Source organism: Notechis scutatus, chromosome 1 (assembly GCF_049901735.1).
Source record: "Notechis scutatus isolate UNSWTSFEM ecotype Mainland chromosome 1, rNotScu1.2, whole genome shotgun sequence".
In the NCBI taxonomy this organism is placed as follows: domain Eukaryota; kingdom Metazoa; phylum Chordata; class Lepidosauria; order Squamata; family Elapidae; genus Notechis; species Notechis scutatus.
In genome coordinates, this window is record NC_142009.1 from 158,054,402 (window position 1) to 158,069,575 (window position 15,174).

Here is a 15,174-nt window from a genome sequence, read left to right on the forward strand (position 1 = left end):
AAGGACAGAAATTTCAGGCTCCATTGTAATTGTAAGTCAGGGCAAAAACAATAAGTACTTTTCTGAAAAACTGGAAAGCTTTTATAGACTGTTTACTAAAAGAAGAATAAAAATGAAATGATGATTTAATGACTGAAAATGATTAGGATTAAATAAGGACTGAATGCTTCTAAAGAACAGTTAATAGGAAGGAACATGATGGGTTTTTGAAGATCTGTTAAAAAGTGACTTGGAAACAATTAATTTTCTTTAGTTATCTGCCTTTTTTCTATTTTAGCTTTTTCTTTGTACTTTTTTCTTTTTTTCTTTCTTTGTAAAAATGTATCTTACCTGTGTGGAATTTTTTTTTAATGAAAATTAATTTTAAAAAAGATATGAGGAACTTATAGTCCAAATTACATCATCTTGTCCCACTTGGTCAGACAGGGAGAGTATGTTCTCGATCCCATCAATTAAAGATTTTGCCTGGAGGGATCCAGGAAAAGAGCTTTCTCTGCTGCTGCAGAACATCTTATTCCCAGAGGTAAGGAGGGTCCTCACCCTCCTGGCCTTCCCAAAGAGTTAAGGCCTGACTCTGTCAACTGGCATGTCAGTCAAAAGCTGATATGCAACCCTGTGGTAGTTGGTGACATGAGGGTCACTCCTTTTCAATTTGTAGTATTTTAATATTAACTTTGTTCTTAATGCTGTTTTTATTTATGCCTTTATGCCACTTTTTATATTTTTATGGAAAACGGCTTGAGGTCACTTAGATGCGACGGGCAGTATATTAATAAATATGAATAAATTATTCTGTCACAGGATTGCAAGCAAGCAAGCTTACAATCCTTTGACAAAAACAGAGAAAGAAATTGAATGATTAGTTGTTGCCAAAACAAACCTAGTGTCGGCCTAATGAGGGAGACACAAAAAAACCAACAGCTACTTTTATTAGACTGCTTTGATAATGGATCTTCCTTGAATCATCCTTCTCTCTGTGAAGGTCACCCTCTTTACTCTCTACATCCAACGAGACAAAGATGAGTGTGAGATTCTGACTGAAAGTAAGTTTGTGCCCCTCACTAATCAGCTGAGATAGAACTAATCTTTAATGGAAGATGCAGTCCAGTGGTGGGATTCCATTTTTTTTTTTTTACTACCGGTTCTGTGGGCATGGGTTGGCGGATGCGGCAGGGGAAGGATACTGTAAAATCTCCAGTCAGAGGTGGTTGCCGGTTATCCGAACTACTCAAAATTTCCGCTACCGGTTCTCCAGAACTGGTTAGAACCTGCTGAATACCACCTCTGATGCAGTCAATAAGCTTCTTTCTGTGGGCAATCATTGTATATAAAGCATGGAAAGGATGCATAAACCAGGGAGCTCTACACCTCATTATCATCCCCCTCATCCTATCACACATCCAGAAGAAAAAAACTCCCTAAGTGGCAGAAAGCAACAGAAGGCTCACCACTCATTCTAATACTGCTGCACTTGAATGGGCATAACTTGGACAGAGGGGAATCTATTTCTATTCATCTGAATTTAAATAGTGATATTTTAATAAATGAAACAGGAAAATAATCCATGAAATAAGCTCTTTTGTTAACCTGTATTTACTTTTCCTCATAATCACAACCATTCGCTATGCACTTCTACTAACAATGAGCAAAATTCTTAAAGCTATCACAAAGGACCTCAACAAGGTTCTAAAAATTCTTTCCATCTCTTCATTTGAGTCCAACAGGCGCCCACAAAACTATTCCTTCAGCTCTGGAAATGCTCAGTGAAACAGTGGAAAGCTGCATGGTATTAAGTCTGGACTGTATAGCCAACTTTGCAATTGCCTCAACTCATGACAAATATTGTGACAAGCAATTCAATCACAACACATTGTTCAAAGCACAGTCATCAATACCCACTGCAAGCTTCCATTTCACAAAAAAATAGCAGCACAACCTTTTTTTCACAGTAACCCTCTACCAACTGAAGCAAAAGAATATATGCTAAAGAACATATCAAAGCTTGTAGAACAGCACTTGATGATGATTTATAATGTTGGAGGCATTACTTTTCATTCACACCTTGTAGAAAGAGAGAGCTGATTTGGGAGGGAAGGAGGGAGGGAAGGGGAGGGATTGTATCTGATCAGAGAATTCCATTCCTTAAGTGGAATGAGTTAGAAATGTCCCCCCAAAAATTGAGGGAAATTTTATTTTCATTCGAATAATTGAAGTATTTTTAAATCAGTTGTTTGGAGTACCGTTACCAGCCATTCATATTATTCACAGGTTGCTTTGATCCACACTCACACACAGTAATACTACTGGTAGCTGTAATAATGTATATTGCATTTTTCTGAATTGCAATGTGAGAAATATTTTATAACCTACAGTTGAAATGAGAATGTTGTAGAATATAAATCACCTTCACAGAGCTGGTGTTAGAAAGTGAGATTCTGTGGAACTTCTATGCTCTTGAAACAAACAAAGCCTTTGTACAAGATAGCCTCTTTTCCTCATGCTTCTCAAATTCTTCTGCCTTTTCATCAAAACAAAAGATGTTTGATGTTTTCAAGAAAATCAAAGCCTCAACCAAAAAGTAGAGGTATGAGAAGATCCTTCAAATCATATACATTTTCTCTTTCCTTAAACTCTAAATTTCAGAGCAAAACGTCTTAGTCCAAATTAAGGAATCATGTCTGAAACAGACTGGGGGGAAATTATTATTTTCAAATATGTGTTGACAAATATAAATTTATATTTATACCACACGTATACCGAATTCTGTTTATCTAAAACCACAGTACAGATAGTCCCTGAGTTACAACTATCACATGTCATGACAGTCGAAAGTTAAGGCACCCATTTTGACACTATTCGCAGTGGTTGTTAAGTGAACCCATTGTCCACAATCTAATGTTTCTTGCTGGAAACTAGAAATAAACATTGGTTGTCAGCAAAAACCACTGTAAATTGTGGTCAGGTAACTTTGGATGCTGCAAATGACAATAAATGGTGACTGATTGCTGAGCACTCAAAATGTAATCAAGTGATCTCTGGGGGTGGGGTGGGTGCGGCTTCGAATTGGTGTTGTAAATACCTTTTTGGGGTCCAAACGTCCCCTTTCTGGGACTTCCAACAGTCACTTAACAACTGGTTGTAAGTTGGGAACTACCTATACTGTAAACGTTGCAGTATAAAATAAAGAAATAACATTAAATCATAAAATGGTATAGTGAATCCAAAAAGTCCATTTGAGTTCAGTGGGATTAACTTGCGTAGGGCATGGTCATTCATGGACAGGATCAAAATGTTGAACCTTGCATGAGTAATGAAAGGTGGGAGCCAACCTCTGCTTCTTTCCCCCATTCTCTCCTTCCCCTCACAGAGTTCCAAAGGTTCATCTACACCCAGGAACATTGGTGGAATTGTATCAGCACGTTTTCTTCATATATACATAGAATACACATGCAATTGTGTACAGGCAGACATTGGATATAAACAGCATCTCCCAGATATTTGGCATGCACAATGCTTCAACAAAGCAGAGTACACTTACTGTTTAATGAAGAATATTAACCAATTAATCATTCCCCAAATCGTAGATTTTTTTTTGATAGACACAGGTACAAAAGGAAAAATAGCTTGAACAAAATACCATTTAATAGTCCAGACTGATAGACCACTGCTAACAATCATCAAACAATAATAAAAGACAGACATTGAAGAAGAGAGTTTTCCCATAGTAGGGTTCAGTAAAGGTGTTTACTTAGTAGAGACCTGTTAGAGAAACTGATGCTAGGGAAAATTTAAATTATTTGGAAACCAAATGGACAGATTCAAAGTAACAATGCACAGAGTGAACAGAGAGTTAATTCTTGGTAGGATCCTCAGAATTATAATGTGATATACTTGGGATAACAAAGTGGTTAAAAGATTGCATTTGGCTGATCTCCTTTGATAACTGTTTCTCCAAAAGATCAAAATTCACTCTTCTGCCATTATAACCAATGGTATCAAAATTAATAGCTCAAACATATGACAGTTTCTTTCCTGAACCAGAAGCAGAAATAGAGATTTTGCAGGCTCTACCACCTCATGTATGGAATGAAGGCTTGGGCTTAATGAATCATAAGATAAAGAGTTGTCCTTGGCTATACAAAATAAATTTTATTCACTTGTTCCTTTAGTAGATGTATTGACTGTCTTTATCTCAAGGGTCAAAGCACAATAGTTATTCAAAAGAAAAACAAACAAACAGGACACTATCCCCAGAGGAGGACAGAATTTGTTCTATGAAGAGAACGTGGGAAGGGTCCGGAGATTAAGCAACATTTGGATCAATCTCAGAAGTGATCAAAATCCCATAAGCTTGAAGGACAGAAAAAAAACAAACCCTTGATATTCAGAATTAAGAAGTTATGTTCAAAATAAAGAATATTTTGCTGCTATAAAGCTATACAAATGAAGAAGCAAGACAATAATCTATAAAGATCCAGTACAATGAAGGCAGCCTCAGGGGATTCCTGAGTACTCAGTTTATTTAGTTTTGATTGCTAGAACAATACAAAAGCCACAAAAGTAAATACTGACAGGAAAAATATACATTGTCATGAGATTTGTCCTAAGGATACTTTGATAAGGTGATCATTCTTGGAGATGGGAAAGCTTCCAAATTATGCAATTTTTCCAGTGAGGGCTATATATCAATCATGCTATCAGTAGTCAGCTGGTGACCACACAGTCAAATAAATATTTGCATAGATCATAGACCATTTAATGTAATCAATAATGGGAAACAAAAGTCTTATTAAATTAATCAAATCAACTGAGAAAATGAAACACTTATGATTTGAACGTTCTACAATAGTTTCGTATATTATTCCGTAAGGACAGAAATACATAATGTGTCCATTTTTTTAAATGAAAGAAGTACATTATAAAATAAAAAAGGCCAAAAATTTATGAATATAGTCCTTGACTTATGACCACAACTGAACTCAAAATTTCTGTTGTTAAGTGAAACATACGTTAAGAGAATTTGCCCCCATTTTACAACCTTTCTTGCCATAGCTGTTAAACAAATCACACTAGTTGCTAAATTAGTCAAACGTTAAGTGAATCCTGATTCCCCATTGACTTTGCTTGTCAGAAGTTCAGGACTGCCTGCATTTCAGCTTGGCAACTGACTCATATTTATGACGGTTGCTGTATTGTGTGGTAATCCTTTGCAACTTTCTGACAAGCAAAGCCAATGGGGAAGCCAGATTCACTTAACAACTGAGTTACTAATTTAACAACTGCAGTGATTCACTTAACAACTGTGGAAAGAAAGGTCATAAAGTGGGGCAAAACTCACTTAACAAATGTCTCACTTAACAACAGAAATTGTGGACTCAACTGTGGTCGTACGTTGAGGACTACCTGTAGTATATAGAGCTGGTAAAGGAAAGGACGATTAGCAAAGGCAAAAAGTTTAAAGAAATAAAGTAAATTATATTGGTATGAATTACTCTTATGTTTCCTTTTCCTTTTTTTAAAACCTGTTTTTCTTTGGCCTAGCATTTTTTAAACTTTTTTATGTGCTTTTTATGACATTGCTTCTTTGAAAAGATGACAGGGATGTATGCATTACAAGCTGTTGGTGCACAGATCTCAATTTAGCAGATGTTGGATATATTGTAACAGGCAAAGTCAATTGTAACTAAAGTAGTCTGAATGGTTTACATCATTTTTATCAATTTACACTATTGGATTTAGCAACACAAATTGATGGAAATGACACAGTGCATATTTAACAATTAAACAAATGTACACTGTATCATTTTTATTAATTTGTGTTGCCATAGAAATTATATAAAATTGACAGAAATATCAGAAATCTAAATTTAACAGACATTTGGGAGTAATGTACATAACATTAATGGTTTGTTGAACTGAGGATTTGTGTATATGTGTAGAATTAATTCTGCTTCCATAAGGTATGTAATCTGTATGGCTCAAAATTTCTAGACATTTACAATATTTTTGTGATTTCAAATACAGTAAATTAAAATAACAGAGAAGTTTGATAAGGTAGAACCAGTATCTGGAGAAGCCTTGAGTTTTCATTTATTTATAGTGCAGTTTTGAAGAAGGGAAGTATAAGAAATATTTATCTTTTATGCAACTTTTTGTATTTAAAGTATTTTGCAAGATTTGTTTCCTCATACAGAAGTGTCAAGCAGGACAACGTTCACCCACTGCAGAATTGAGAAGCTTGAAATGAGATGTACTTTCATTTCTCTATGAAATCTCTCATGTTGCAGGTGGGGGGGGGGGGCTCGTTTTAAGCTAAGTGTTAGTAATTTATGTGGGAGAAAGAAAGAAAAAAGCACCCCAGTATTTTCTTGAGGCTCACCCACCTGACTTTCTGGCAAGTTTAAAGGAAGGTAATCTTTCAAGCTCAACAAACTATTAATTGTTGCTTGCACAGTTACAAGATCAACAGCATCTTTCATTGACTGATTATGTGATTTATCACTGTACGTTTCTCATAAGGAAACTGATTTACCCCCTTTTAGTACAAGTAGAAGCAAACAAGACAAAACGAATCAATACTCTAGTTCACAAGGAGAAAAGGTCCTTTGGAATTCTTAATGCTTGCTTTTTTTAAAAAAACAACAACAACAGTTCACATAGTTTTCTGCACAGGATTTCAGAATGAATATCTTTGCTAGCTCAGTTTTCTCACTAATTAAAAGGATCCTGTTCTTCCCTCCCCTTTCAAGCCATTAATGTTCCTGCTCACGGGTAATGGCTTATTAATTCAAGGGAATGGAACTGAAGAGGAGAGGAAGGGGAGAGAGAGAAAGAGAGAGAAAGAGGAGTAGAGAAATTTCTCCAAGTTGCAAGCTTAACGTCATATGTCTCTCCCCCTCCCTTCTCACCTCAGTTTGCTTTGAAACGTGGCACTGAGCTTCAAGGGATGGGGGGTGGGGTAGGCAGGAGGAGTATGCATGTATGTTAACTGTCAAGTTCTCAATCACAGACTCCACTGAGCCTCTCGCAGAGGGACTGCTGGCAGGAGCAACCAGTCTCCAGCCAGGATAGTCTGACTCTGAAGAACCCAAGCTTGTGTCACAACAGCCAGACCCCCCCCCCTCCCTTGCCTGGAAAGCAGTGGGACAGCAAGCTGGGAAGCCAAAGGCGGAGCTCAGCATTCCTGGCATTTCTGTGCAAAGTGGCAGCACTGCAAGGCAAAAGAGAGAGAGCGCTTGGAAGGAACCCCAGTGAAGCAGAGGAGGGGGGGGGGAGAAAGCCTTCATTCACAACTCTCCAAATCTGGCTGCAGAGACGGAATTTTGGGATGGTCTGAAGTTCAAAAAAAGGAACTTTTCCAGCTGTAGCCCCAAAAGGTGGACCTGCACTAGAACCAGACAAGAGTGGAGTTCAAGAAGGAAACAAAGGCTGGGGGAAATGTGCCTTTGATTTACAAAGGAGTGGCTGGAGTGGGGGGGAAAGAAAAAACAGAAAGCAAAAGGAAGAGGAGATGGAAATGATTTGGGAAGTAAAGCAAGCTGGCCTTTCTTAAAGCCAAGCCTGTATCTACAGTAGTACTGGCCTTCTTCCCCCATGAAAAGAGTTTGCTATGGGCTGCGGTGGAACAAAATAAGCAGTGAAAAGGAGGGGGGAAAAGATTGGGGGGGGGAAAGCAAGACTAGGGTCACACTCACTCTAAGGTACAAGGGCACAACCTGAGTTCCAGAAAGCCTTAGGTGCAAGTAACAGAAGGGGGAAAAATATGAAATCTGTTACATATGTATAATCAACAGTACTTGTCTTTAAAATGGAAATAAATCGAAATGAACATGAGATCTAGGCATTTCCAGGCTTCATCCACGATGTTTGCTCTCTTCCCAAAGTCAATTTGACTCTCACTTCACAAAATGAGTACCTCATGCTAAATTACAGTACAGGTTGAATTGGGTTTTGGCTTGGCAAGTTATGTGAACCCAGCAAACTGTGAGGTTTTTTGAGGAATCAAAGATTAAAAAAAACAAAACAGCTCAGTTTAATCCGTTAGTCCAGAGGTCTCCAAACTTGGCAACTTTAAGACTTGTGAACTTCAACTCCCAGAATTCCTCAGCCAGCCTAGCTGACTGAGGAATTTTGCGAGTTGAAGTCCACAAGTCTTAAAGTTGCCAAATTTGGGGACCCCTGTGTTAGTCCTTTCTATAGAAGGCCACCTGGGTCAATATAGATCGAGAGAATGCGTCTCCTGCTTTCCAAACAACACAAATTTGAAAGATTAAAATTATTCTGCCAGAGATTTTCTACTTGTGCATACAGAGTACGGGAAGAAATAAGGTTAGTATACAGCCAGGGATTTTAAATGCAACTTTACCAGCCTGCATTTGAAGAAAAAAAGACCTTTTCCCAGAGCATCTGCCACTTTCTGGGTCAGTGCCTCCATCATTTTTTTAACAAGCAAAAGGCAATCATCCAGATGCCCTAATCCTATGAATCAAACAAGTAAATAGACACCCACCCACCCAAGGCAACTTGGTTCCATGCAATGAACCAGAAAATGCTGGGAGTCATAGCAGAACTTGGAAGGCATCAGGTATGGGAAGGAGATCAAGTACTAACATGCACACCTATGGGATCAGTGCCAGTATTGCAACAATTATCAGCATCCAAAGCAAATACAACTTGGATTTCCAAATGCTCCCAGCCAACCCAGAAAGGAGCCAGCTCCAACTTCCACAATATGCATGCATCCAAGACATCTATCTCCTAGCCACAACTGAGTTGATTACATGTGGAGAGCTGACAGTGTAGAGAGTTGATAAGTATCTGACTTCAGACCGCACTTCAAGGGCATAAAATTATGGCCTTAAACTCTAACATTTTTTCTGAGTCGCTGACATGTATTAAAACATTTCTACCTCTGTGCATCATACACTCACACTTTTGCTCGCTCTCTCTATTTGTCTATTTAGAGAGTCTATACATAATCTATATAGTCTCTATATATTGTTGGTAAAGTGATCATTCTAACCATTTCAAGAAAAGAGATCGGCATAATCGGGAAATATTTTAACCAAATCGGAAAAATCAAAGTTCGTGTTTCATGGAATGAACCATTCAATACTGTCTCTGACATAACCAAATATAAGCTTATATTATAGGATGTTGGATTTGGATGGAGGTGGGTTTTTTTTTCCAAACTTTAAGGCCACAGGACTTGTTCATTCATATCTGTCTGTCTGTCTCTCTCCCAAAATTCCTGATCAAGAGGCAGTCACTCTCTGTAAATCTATCCTATTTCATAAGGTTCCTGTGTGAAAAGCTAGGAAGACAGAATGTAGTATAGACCAATTTAACCCCCTTAAAGTAAGGCAGGATAAAAAAAATAGAACATATATACTAAAATAAAAGTAATGTCTTTCCCTGCCAAAGGAGAAAAATCTAAATAAACTGTCCTTAATTGCATCAAAGAGAGCTCATGAACACATATCAGTGGTTCAGCAACTCTTTTATCTTAAAAAAAAATCTTTTACTTTCATGCTTTGAGGACAGATTATTGAAATAAATCTTTTCATCCATATCAGTCCTAATCTTGCTTCCATGTCCTCCTGCCAAATCAATTACGGTAGGTATATTGATGTAAGGGACAGAGCTGTTTAACTAGTAAATTCTACAGCTGTGTAATACTTTCTCCCATGACTGCAAAGATTTAAATAGGTTTTTAAAAATCAATAGTTCAAATAAGCTATGCATAATTTTTCATTTCATTCACTAATAATTTTATATAAGAATTTTATTTGAAATCTTGTTTTATATGAAATGTTCACATATAATATTGCAGTTAAATAAACCTAAGAGACTCAATTAAAGATTGCAAGGCATAAAATCCAAAAGGATGCTCCTTCGTCCTTGTTGATATTATACAACAGCACATGGTAGAATGCAATTCCTTAAGATTGCAGGATACTATTGCTATGGAGTTGATAAAATCTAAGTCAATGTCTGCTGCATTACTGATCTAAAGATCATTTCCAAATATTACATTACTAAAGAACATTCTCAGAATTCTCTGGATTCTAGAATATTGAGTGGAACTGATCCAAGTACATTAGACCAGTGGTCGCCAACCAGTGGGCCGTGGACCACTGGTGGTCCGTGAGAAAATTTTGGTCGTCCGCAGAGAAATGTTCCCCCCAAAGCAATTAATCCAGGCTGCGTGGGAACACAAGGCTGTGCTGCCCACATGGCCTGTGGGAATACAAGGCTTGCGTCGGTTGCATTGCGAATAGCACAAGGTAGTAAGGAGAGGGGGGAAAGGGCAGAGGGGGGGAACTTGCCCCACGCAACCCATGCGCCTGGCCTGGCCACTGGGCTGCTTCTTTCCGCTTCTTTCTTCTTCTGCTTTTGGCTTCACACAAGGAAAGCAGCAAAAGTCTTTCATACTCTCCACAAACTCTGCTAGAAATGAGTCTTTGGGACCCCTCAAGGCATCCTGTTCCGAGAGGCTGTGCCATTTCTGGTGGAGTTTGGGGAAAAGAAAGAAAGATTTCTGCTGCTTCTGCTGCTTTCCTTTCATAAAGCCAAAAGTCTCTCTCTCTCTCTCTCTCTCTCTCTCTCTCTCTCTCTCTCCCTGAGAACGGAGCTGGAGACAGTATCCTGCAATCCCAAATAAAGAATGATCAATTGGTAAGAAAACAGGGTGGGGAATTTTTCTGCAGACTTTTTGGGGGATTTTCCCAGGGTCTCTGGTTGGCGGGATTTAAAATTATGAGTTTGGTGGTCTCTGAGGTCCAAAGGTTGGCAACCCCTGCATTAGACAGCAATAAAATAACAAGATCAGATAACTGAACTCAGCCATAATAATCTTGATAATGTAAGTCTGTTGGCATCTCTGTGCTCATAATAAATATAAATGATGACACATAGAAGAACAAAGGTTCTAAAAGCACGTACCAGCCACACTTGCTTGCTACTAGTGATCACTTATAAACAATGTTCTTAGAATCATCCAGGGATGCCCAAATAGAAAAATTAATGGAAGACAAGGACAATAATAATGTTGATGGATGCAGATCTCCTGCCCAGATCCAGAGGACATCAGTTAAAATAAATCCATATAATAGATGTGTTCAGATTGAGGCAGGGAAGATTGAAGTAACATACCATGAAGATTAAGTGCAGTAGGAAAATGAGCAAAGGAAACCTACCATGTTTCTCCAAAAAGAAGACCGGGTCTTATTTTCTTTTGAACCAACCCCCCCCCCCCACAAAAAAGGGCTAGGCCTTCTTTTTGGAGGGTTCTAATTATTGACTCACTTCACGGTGGTGGCATAGACAGCCCCACCCAGCCCGCTGCTGGCCCATTTTTTCTATCAGAGCTCTGTTATCGGCTGCAGATGCCTTCCAGGAGTGATGGGTGCGAATGGTGACAAGTGGCCACAGAAGAAGGCGAGGCAGGTGTCAGGGTGTGCGAGGCCTGGTAAGAAGGGCAGCTCCACCCCCCCATCCCCACCCAAGCTTATTTTTTACTGTGTCCCTCGTCCCATCCCCTGCACCCCAGGGTGGGTGGGGCCTTAATTAGGGCTAATTTTGTGGGTGGGGCTTAATTTGATCGCATGCGCTCAAAAACGTGATGCGGCTTCTTTTCAAGGTGGCTCATCTTTGTGGAGAAACACGGTAGTCAAAATATAAGGTTGATAATTCAAAGAGATGCTTGTAAAAGAATATTGAGAAAGAGTGACAAGTTGGGAACAAGTGTATATCTCTCCCTTAATTTTAAGGTTGCAACTGTACAGTTAGAAACAACTGTGAAAGTCTGACTCACAGATGAACACTATACAGAAGCCTGATGATGGCAGATGAGATTCTGCCGAAACGGTGCTACAACTTTAAAAGCACAACTACAATGACGTGGGAAAATACCCGAACAAAGCTGAATGCCATACATGTAAGTACCCGCGAAAACTTAAGAAAATAAATAAATAAATATATATATATATATATAATTATTTGTTTGTTTGTAGGTACTTACCATTCAGGATCAATTCTGAATGGTAAGTACCTACAGCCAGGATTCTGAACAAAAGGGATTCAGGTTTGTCCACATTCTAGAGGAAAAATGAGAATGTAGTCATCTCTGTAGTCATCTCACTGCTTCTCGAAACCCTGGCTCCAGATGCATCTGATGCACATCCTGGTTGACAACTAGTCATGTCTAACTTCCTCTGAATAACAGTTGTCAGGGAACATAAACAGAACGGTGTCATTGTACTCATGCCCTGCTGGTGAGCCCTGATGTGGTGAGGTTAGAATGCTAGACTAGGTTGGCCTGATCCAGCAAAGCTCTTAAGGGGAGCAGGACCCAAGGTTCAAATTGCCCCCGGGGTAGGGAAGATACAGGAAAGATGCCATTAAACATTTAAACAGATCTCAATTCCATGAATTTCTCTTGCTGAGTTATGATAACTTTTAAAAGATCTGTATCAGTTCTTTGCCCTCAGGGCAAGTACGCTCTGCCTAATTCTGGCTCCTAGTATATCCTGCCAAATAGTGGAAGAGCTGCTGCCTCTCTCTGGTAGTTCAATGCGACACTCTATCCAGTCTTAACAGCTGTACTATGGTAGGAGAGAGAAGCAGCTGCTTTTAGCCGTTTGGTTATTTGAGTAGACAACTGTGCATCAGAGGCAGTTGCCTCTACTGACACACACACCCTCTCCTCATGGCAGCAAGGCAGGAAAAATAAATCTCTTCCCAACTGTTTTTTATTCAGGGAAGGAGGACAAAGACTGAGTAGAGTGCTGTGGACTCAGGTCTTCCTTGCTGCCTTTCTGCAGTCTACTCACTTTGCTTGAGCAGGTGAACAAATCCATCCTTCCCCTCCACCTTTCCCCCAAAACCTCGTCTGGGGGAGGCAGGCAGTATGCAAAACCACGCCTACTCCGAAAAAACTCAACTGGTTCCCTGGTGCCCCAAAAGTTTGTGGGGGAGCACGCTGGTTTAACTGAGCCCTGGAAGAAGCCACCCTTTCCTCTTTCCTCCTCTTTGAGCACTAGGGCTATGTGAAGGTTATAGTTATGTCCACACAATAAGTTGGAAAAGTTAAGGGAGAGCTGTGTGCCATCATCTAAAACTGCCCCCCCCTCCCCTGCAAACTTATTTACTACTAGGGCCAGAAGCTTTCAAACTATTTTGGGTGGCTTTTTTTTTTTTTTTTTGCAAATTCAAAACAGATCTGATGCCGATTATTAAGCCACAAATGAATGACTAAAGTGACAATGCATACATCTTTGCATGCAATCATACCCAATGCATCATACACCCTTCTGGTGATTAGTTTGTTGTGTGAACATGGCCCATGTTTGCTCTTCACCCAAGAGCAAAAGCAACCAGAATCTGAAGTTCTTGGTAACTGTCTCTTCTGCTTGTTTACCTAAATGGGCCTATGAGTAACAGAGAGATGGCTAAAATAAGCTGCTGCCAGTCCCTTCACTCCCCCTAATGGCACAGTATATGAGACTGAATGCTGTGGACAAAATGTTACTCCCCCAGCCTTCTGGAGGAAAAGAACAAGCAAAGGAAGACCAGTTGTTTTTCACAGTTGCAGCAACATGGCTTGCAGTCACCCAAGCTGGGAATCAGCCATGGAGTTCATGCGTTCAAGCTATATTGTAACTGTTAAGTTTATGCAGCATACTGAACCATAAACCAAGGTTTACAGAGCACAGCAACTGGGTTGGATCACAAACCACATCATGACTTAGTGCCATGCAGATTTCATTCATGGGGTGCGGACAACAGGTGCTCCTTACAACTGATGCTCTTTCACTCACCATGGAGCAGTAACCTCTACCAGGCCAAACCCAAGCAAACCAAGGGGGAAGATGGCAGCTCCTCTGATCTGTCTGCTTTGGTAGGCGAAAGAGAGAAATTTCCCAAGAAGCCCTCCTGCTGACAGTGACAACCCATCAAGATTTGGCCTTGATTTGCAGTTGCCTAGAAAGGCTGGCTCTCCGTGAAAGGCTCTGAATCAGGACGTGGCAAAGATTTAAAGCTTGGGAGAAAAGTTCGGAGAATAAAGAGAGCGCAAAGGCTCAGAATGGAAAGCGGATTTCCAGGCTAGGTCTTCAAATCCAGGCAGCCAAGTTTTAAACTCCAGGGGGCGAGAGGGCTCTCAAGCGGGAAGAATAAATAGCACTGTAATTCTCGGCTTTAATACTGTACCATCCAGGCATGGAACCCAGGAGAGTGATTGAGAGGGAAGAGAGAGCGAGAAGGGAGAGATGTCCCAAGCGGGAAAGACAGAGGAAATGGCAAAAAGCCTTCGCGGTGGAAGGAAATCGCTTGATACCTCCCGCCCTCCCGGGAGCCAGGAGGAGCATTCATCCGTGAGGGCAATGCAGCCCTAGGACCCGGCAGGACCCCCTTTTCCCAAGGAGAAGGCGACTGGTATCCCCCCCGGCAGGGGCTGCTCACCTCGAACATAAGCGAGATCAACACACAGAGCACCAAGCAGAAGCCGATGTCAGCGTGGTTGTGGATGAGAAACTCCTGGCTGAAGAGCGGGTGGCTTTTCGCCCGCCTGCGGAACGCCATGGCCGGCAGGGACGCGAGCGAGCGGCCCGGCCCCACCGCCCTCGCCTCCGCCCAGCGCCGCCAACTTCTCCCCGGCCCCTGGACAACTTCGCGAGCAAGGCAGACCGGGGCCAGAACCCGACCCCCCCACCCACCCACAACCCTCCCAACCTTGCGCAGGCGTCGTTCTCGCCGGCTGGCTGGCTGGCTGCTCGGCCCCGCCTGGCTTAACCCTGTATCTGCCTGCCAGGGCTGAGGCGTGCGGCCGGGCCGGCTGGAGGCTCTGGTCCTCGCGCGGCGTGGCTGGAGACGCCGCCTCCTGCCAAAGTCCGGCCTTGCAGATTCTCCCAGACCAGGACCTCCCCTGCTGAATGAAGCCCAGCCTAGTTTCGTGGCACCATCCTTCCCGGCAGAGTTCCTACTGCCGGGGAGGCGAGCAAACCTGGTGGACGGGGAAATCTCTGACCATGGTTAAAAGAACCCCGCAATTCCATCTAGAGACTCTACTAGACGGTAGCTGTTGACATAGCAGCTCGATAGGATGAAAAAAAAAGAAAAAGGGTTCAAATATTTGAGTGCCTGAGAATTGGGTGTGTAGGGAGGCAGTCCAAA

General features: G+C 41.0%; 1 protein-coding gene across 2 annotated transcripts in view; it reads right to left on the bottom strand.

Annotated features, from left to right (window-relative positions):
• TRAM2 (translocation associated membrane protein 2) overlaps nucleotides 1-14,748 on the bottom strand; it is a 42,231-nt gene extending 27,483 nt beyond the window's left edge. Inside the window, exon 1 of one of the 2 annotated variants that reach the window (XM_026682540.2) lies at nucleotides 14,464-14,748. In XM_026682540.2, the coding sequence (XP_026538325.1) occupies nucleotides 14,464-14,583 (120 nt within the window). In that variant the 5' untranslated portion in view covers nucleotides 14,584-14,748. The remainder of the gene's footprint in view (nucleotides 1-14,463) is intronic. The other variant, XM_087949168.1, reaches the window with a different exon arrangement.
• Between the last annotated feature and the right edge of the window lie 426 nt (nucleotides 14,749-15,174).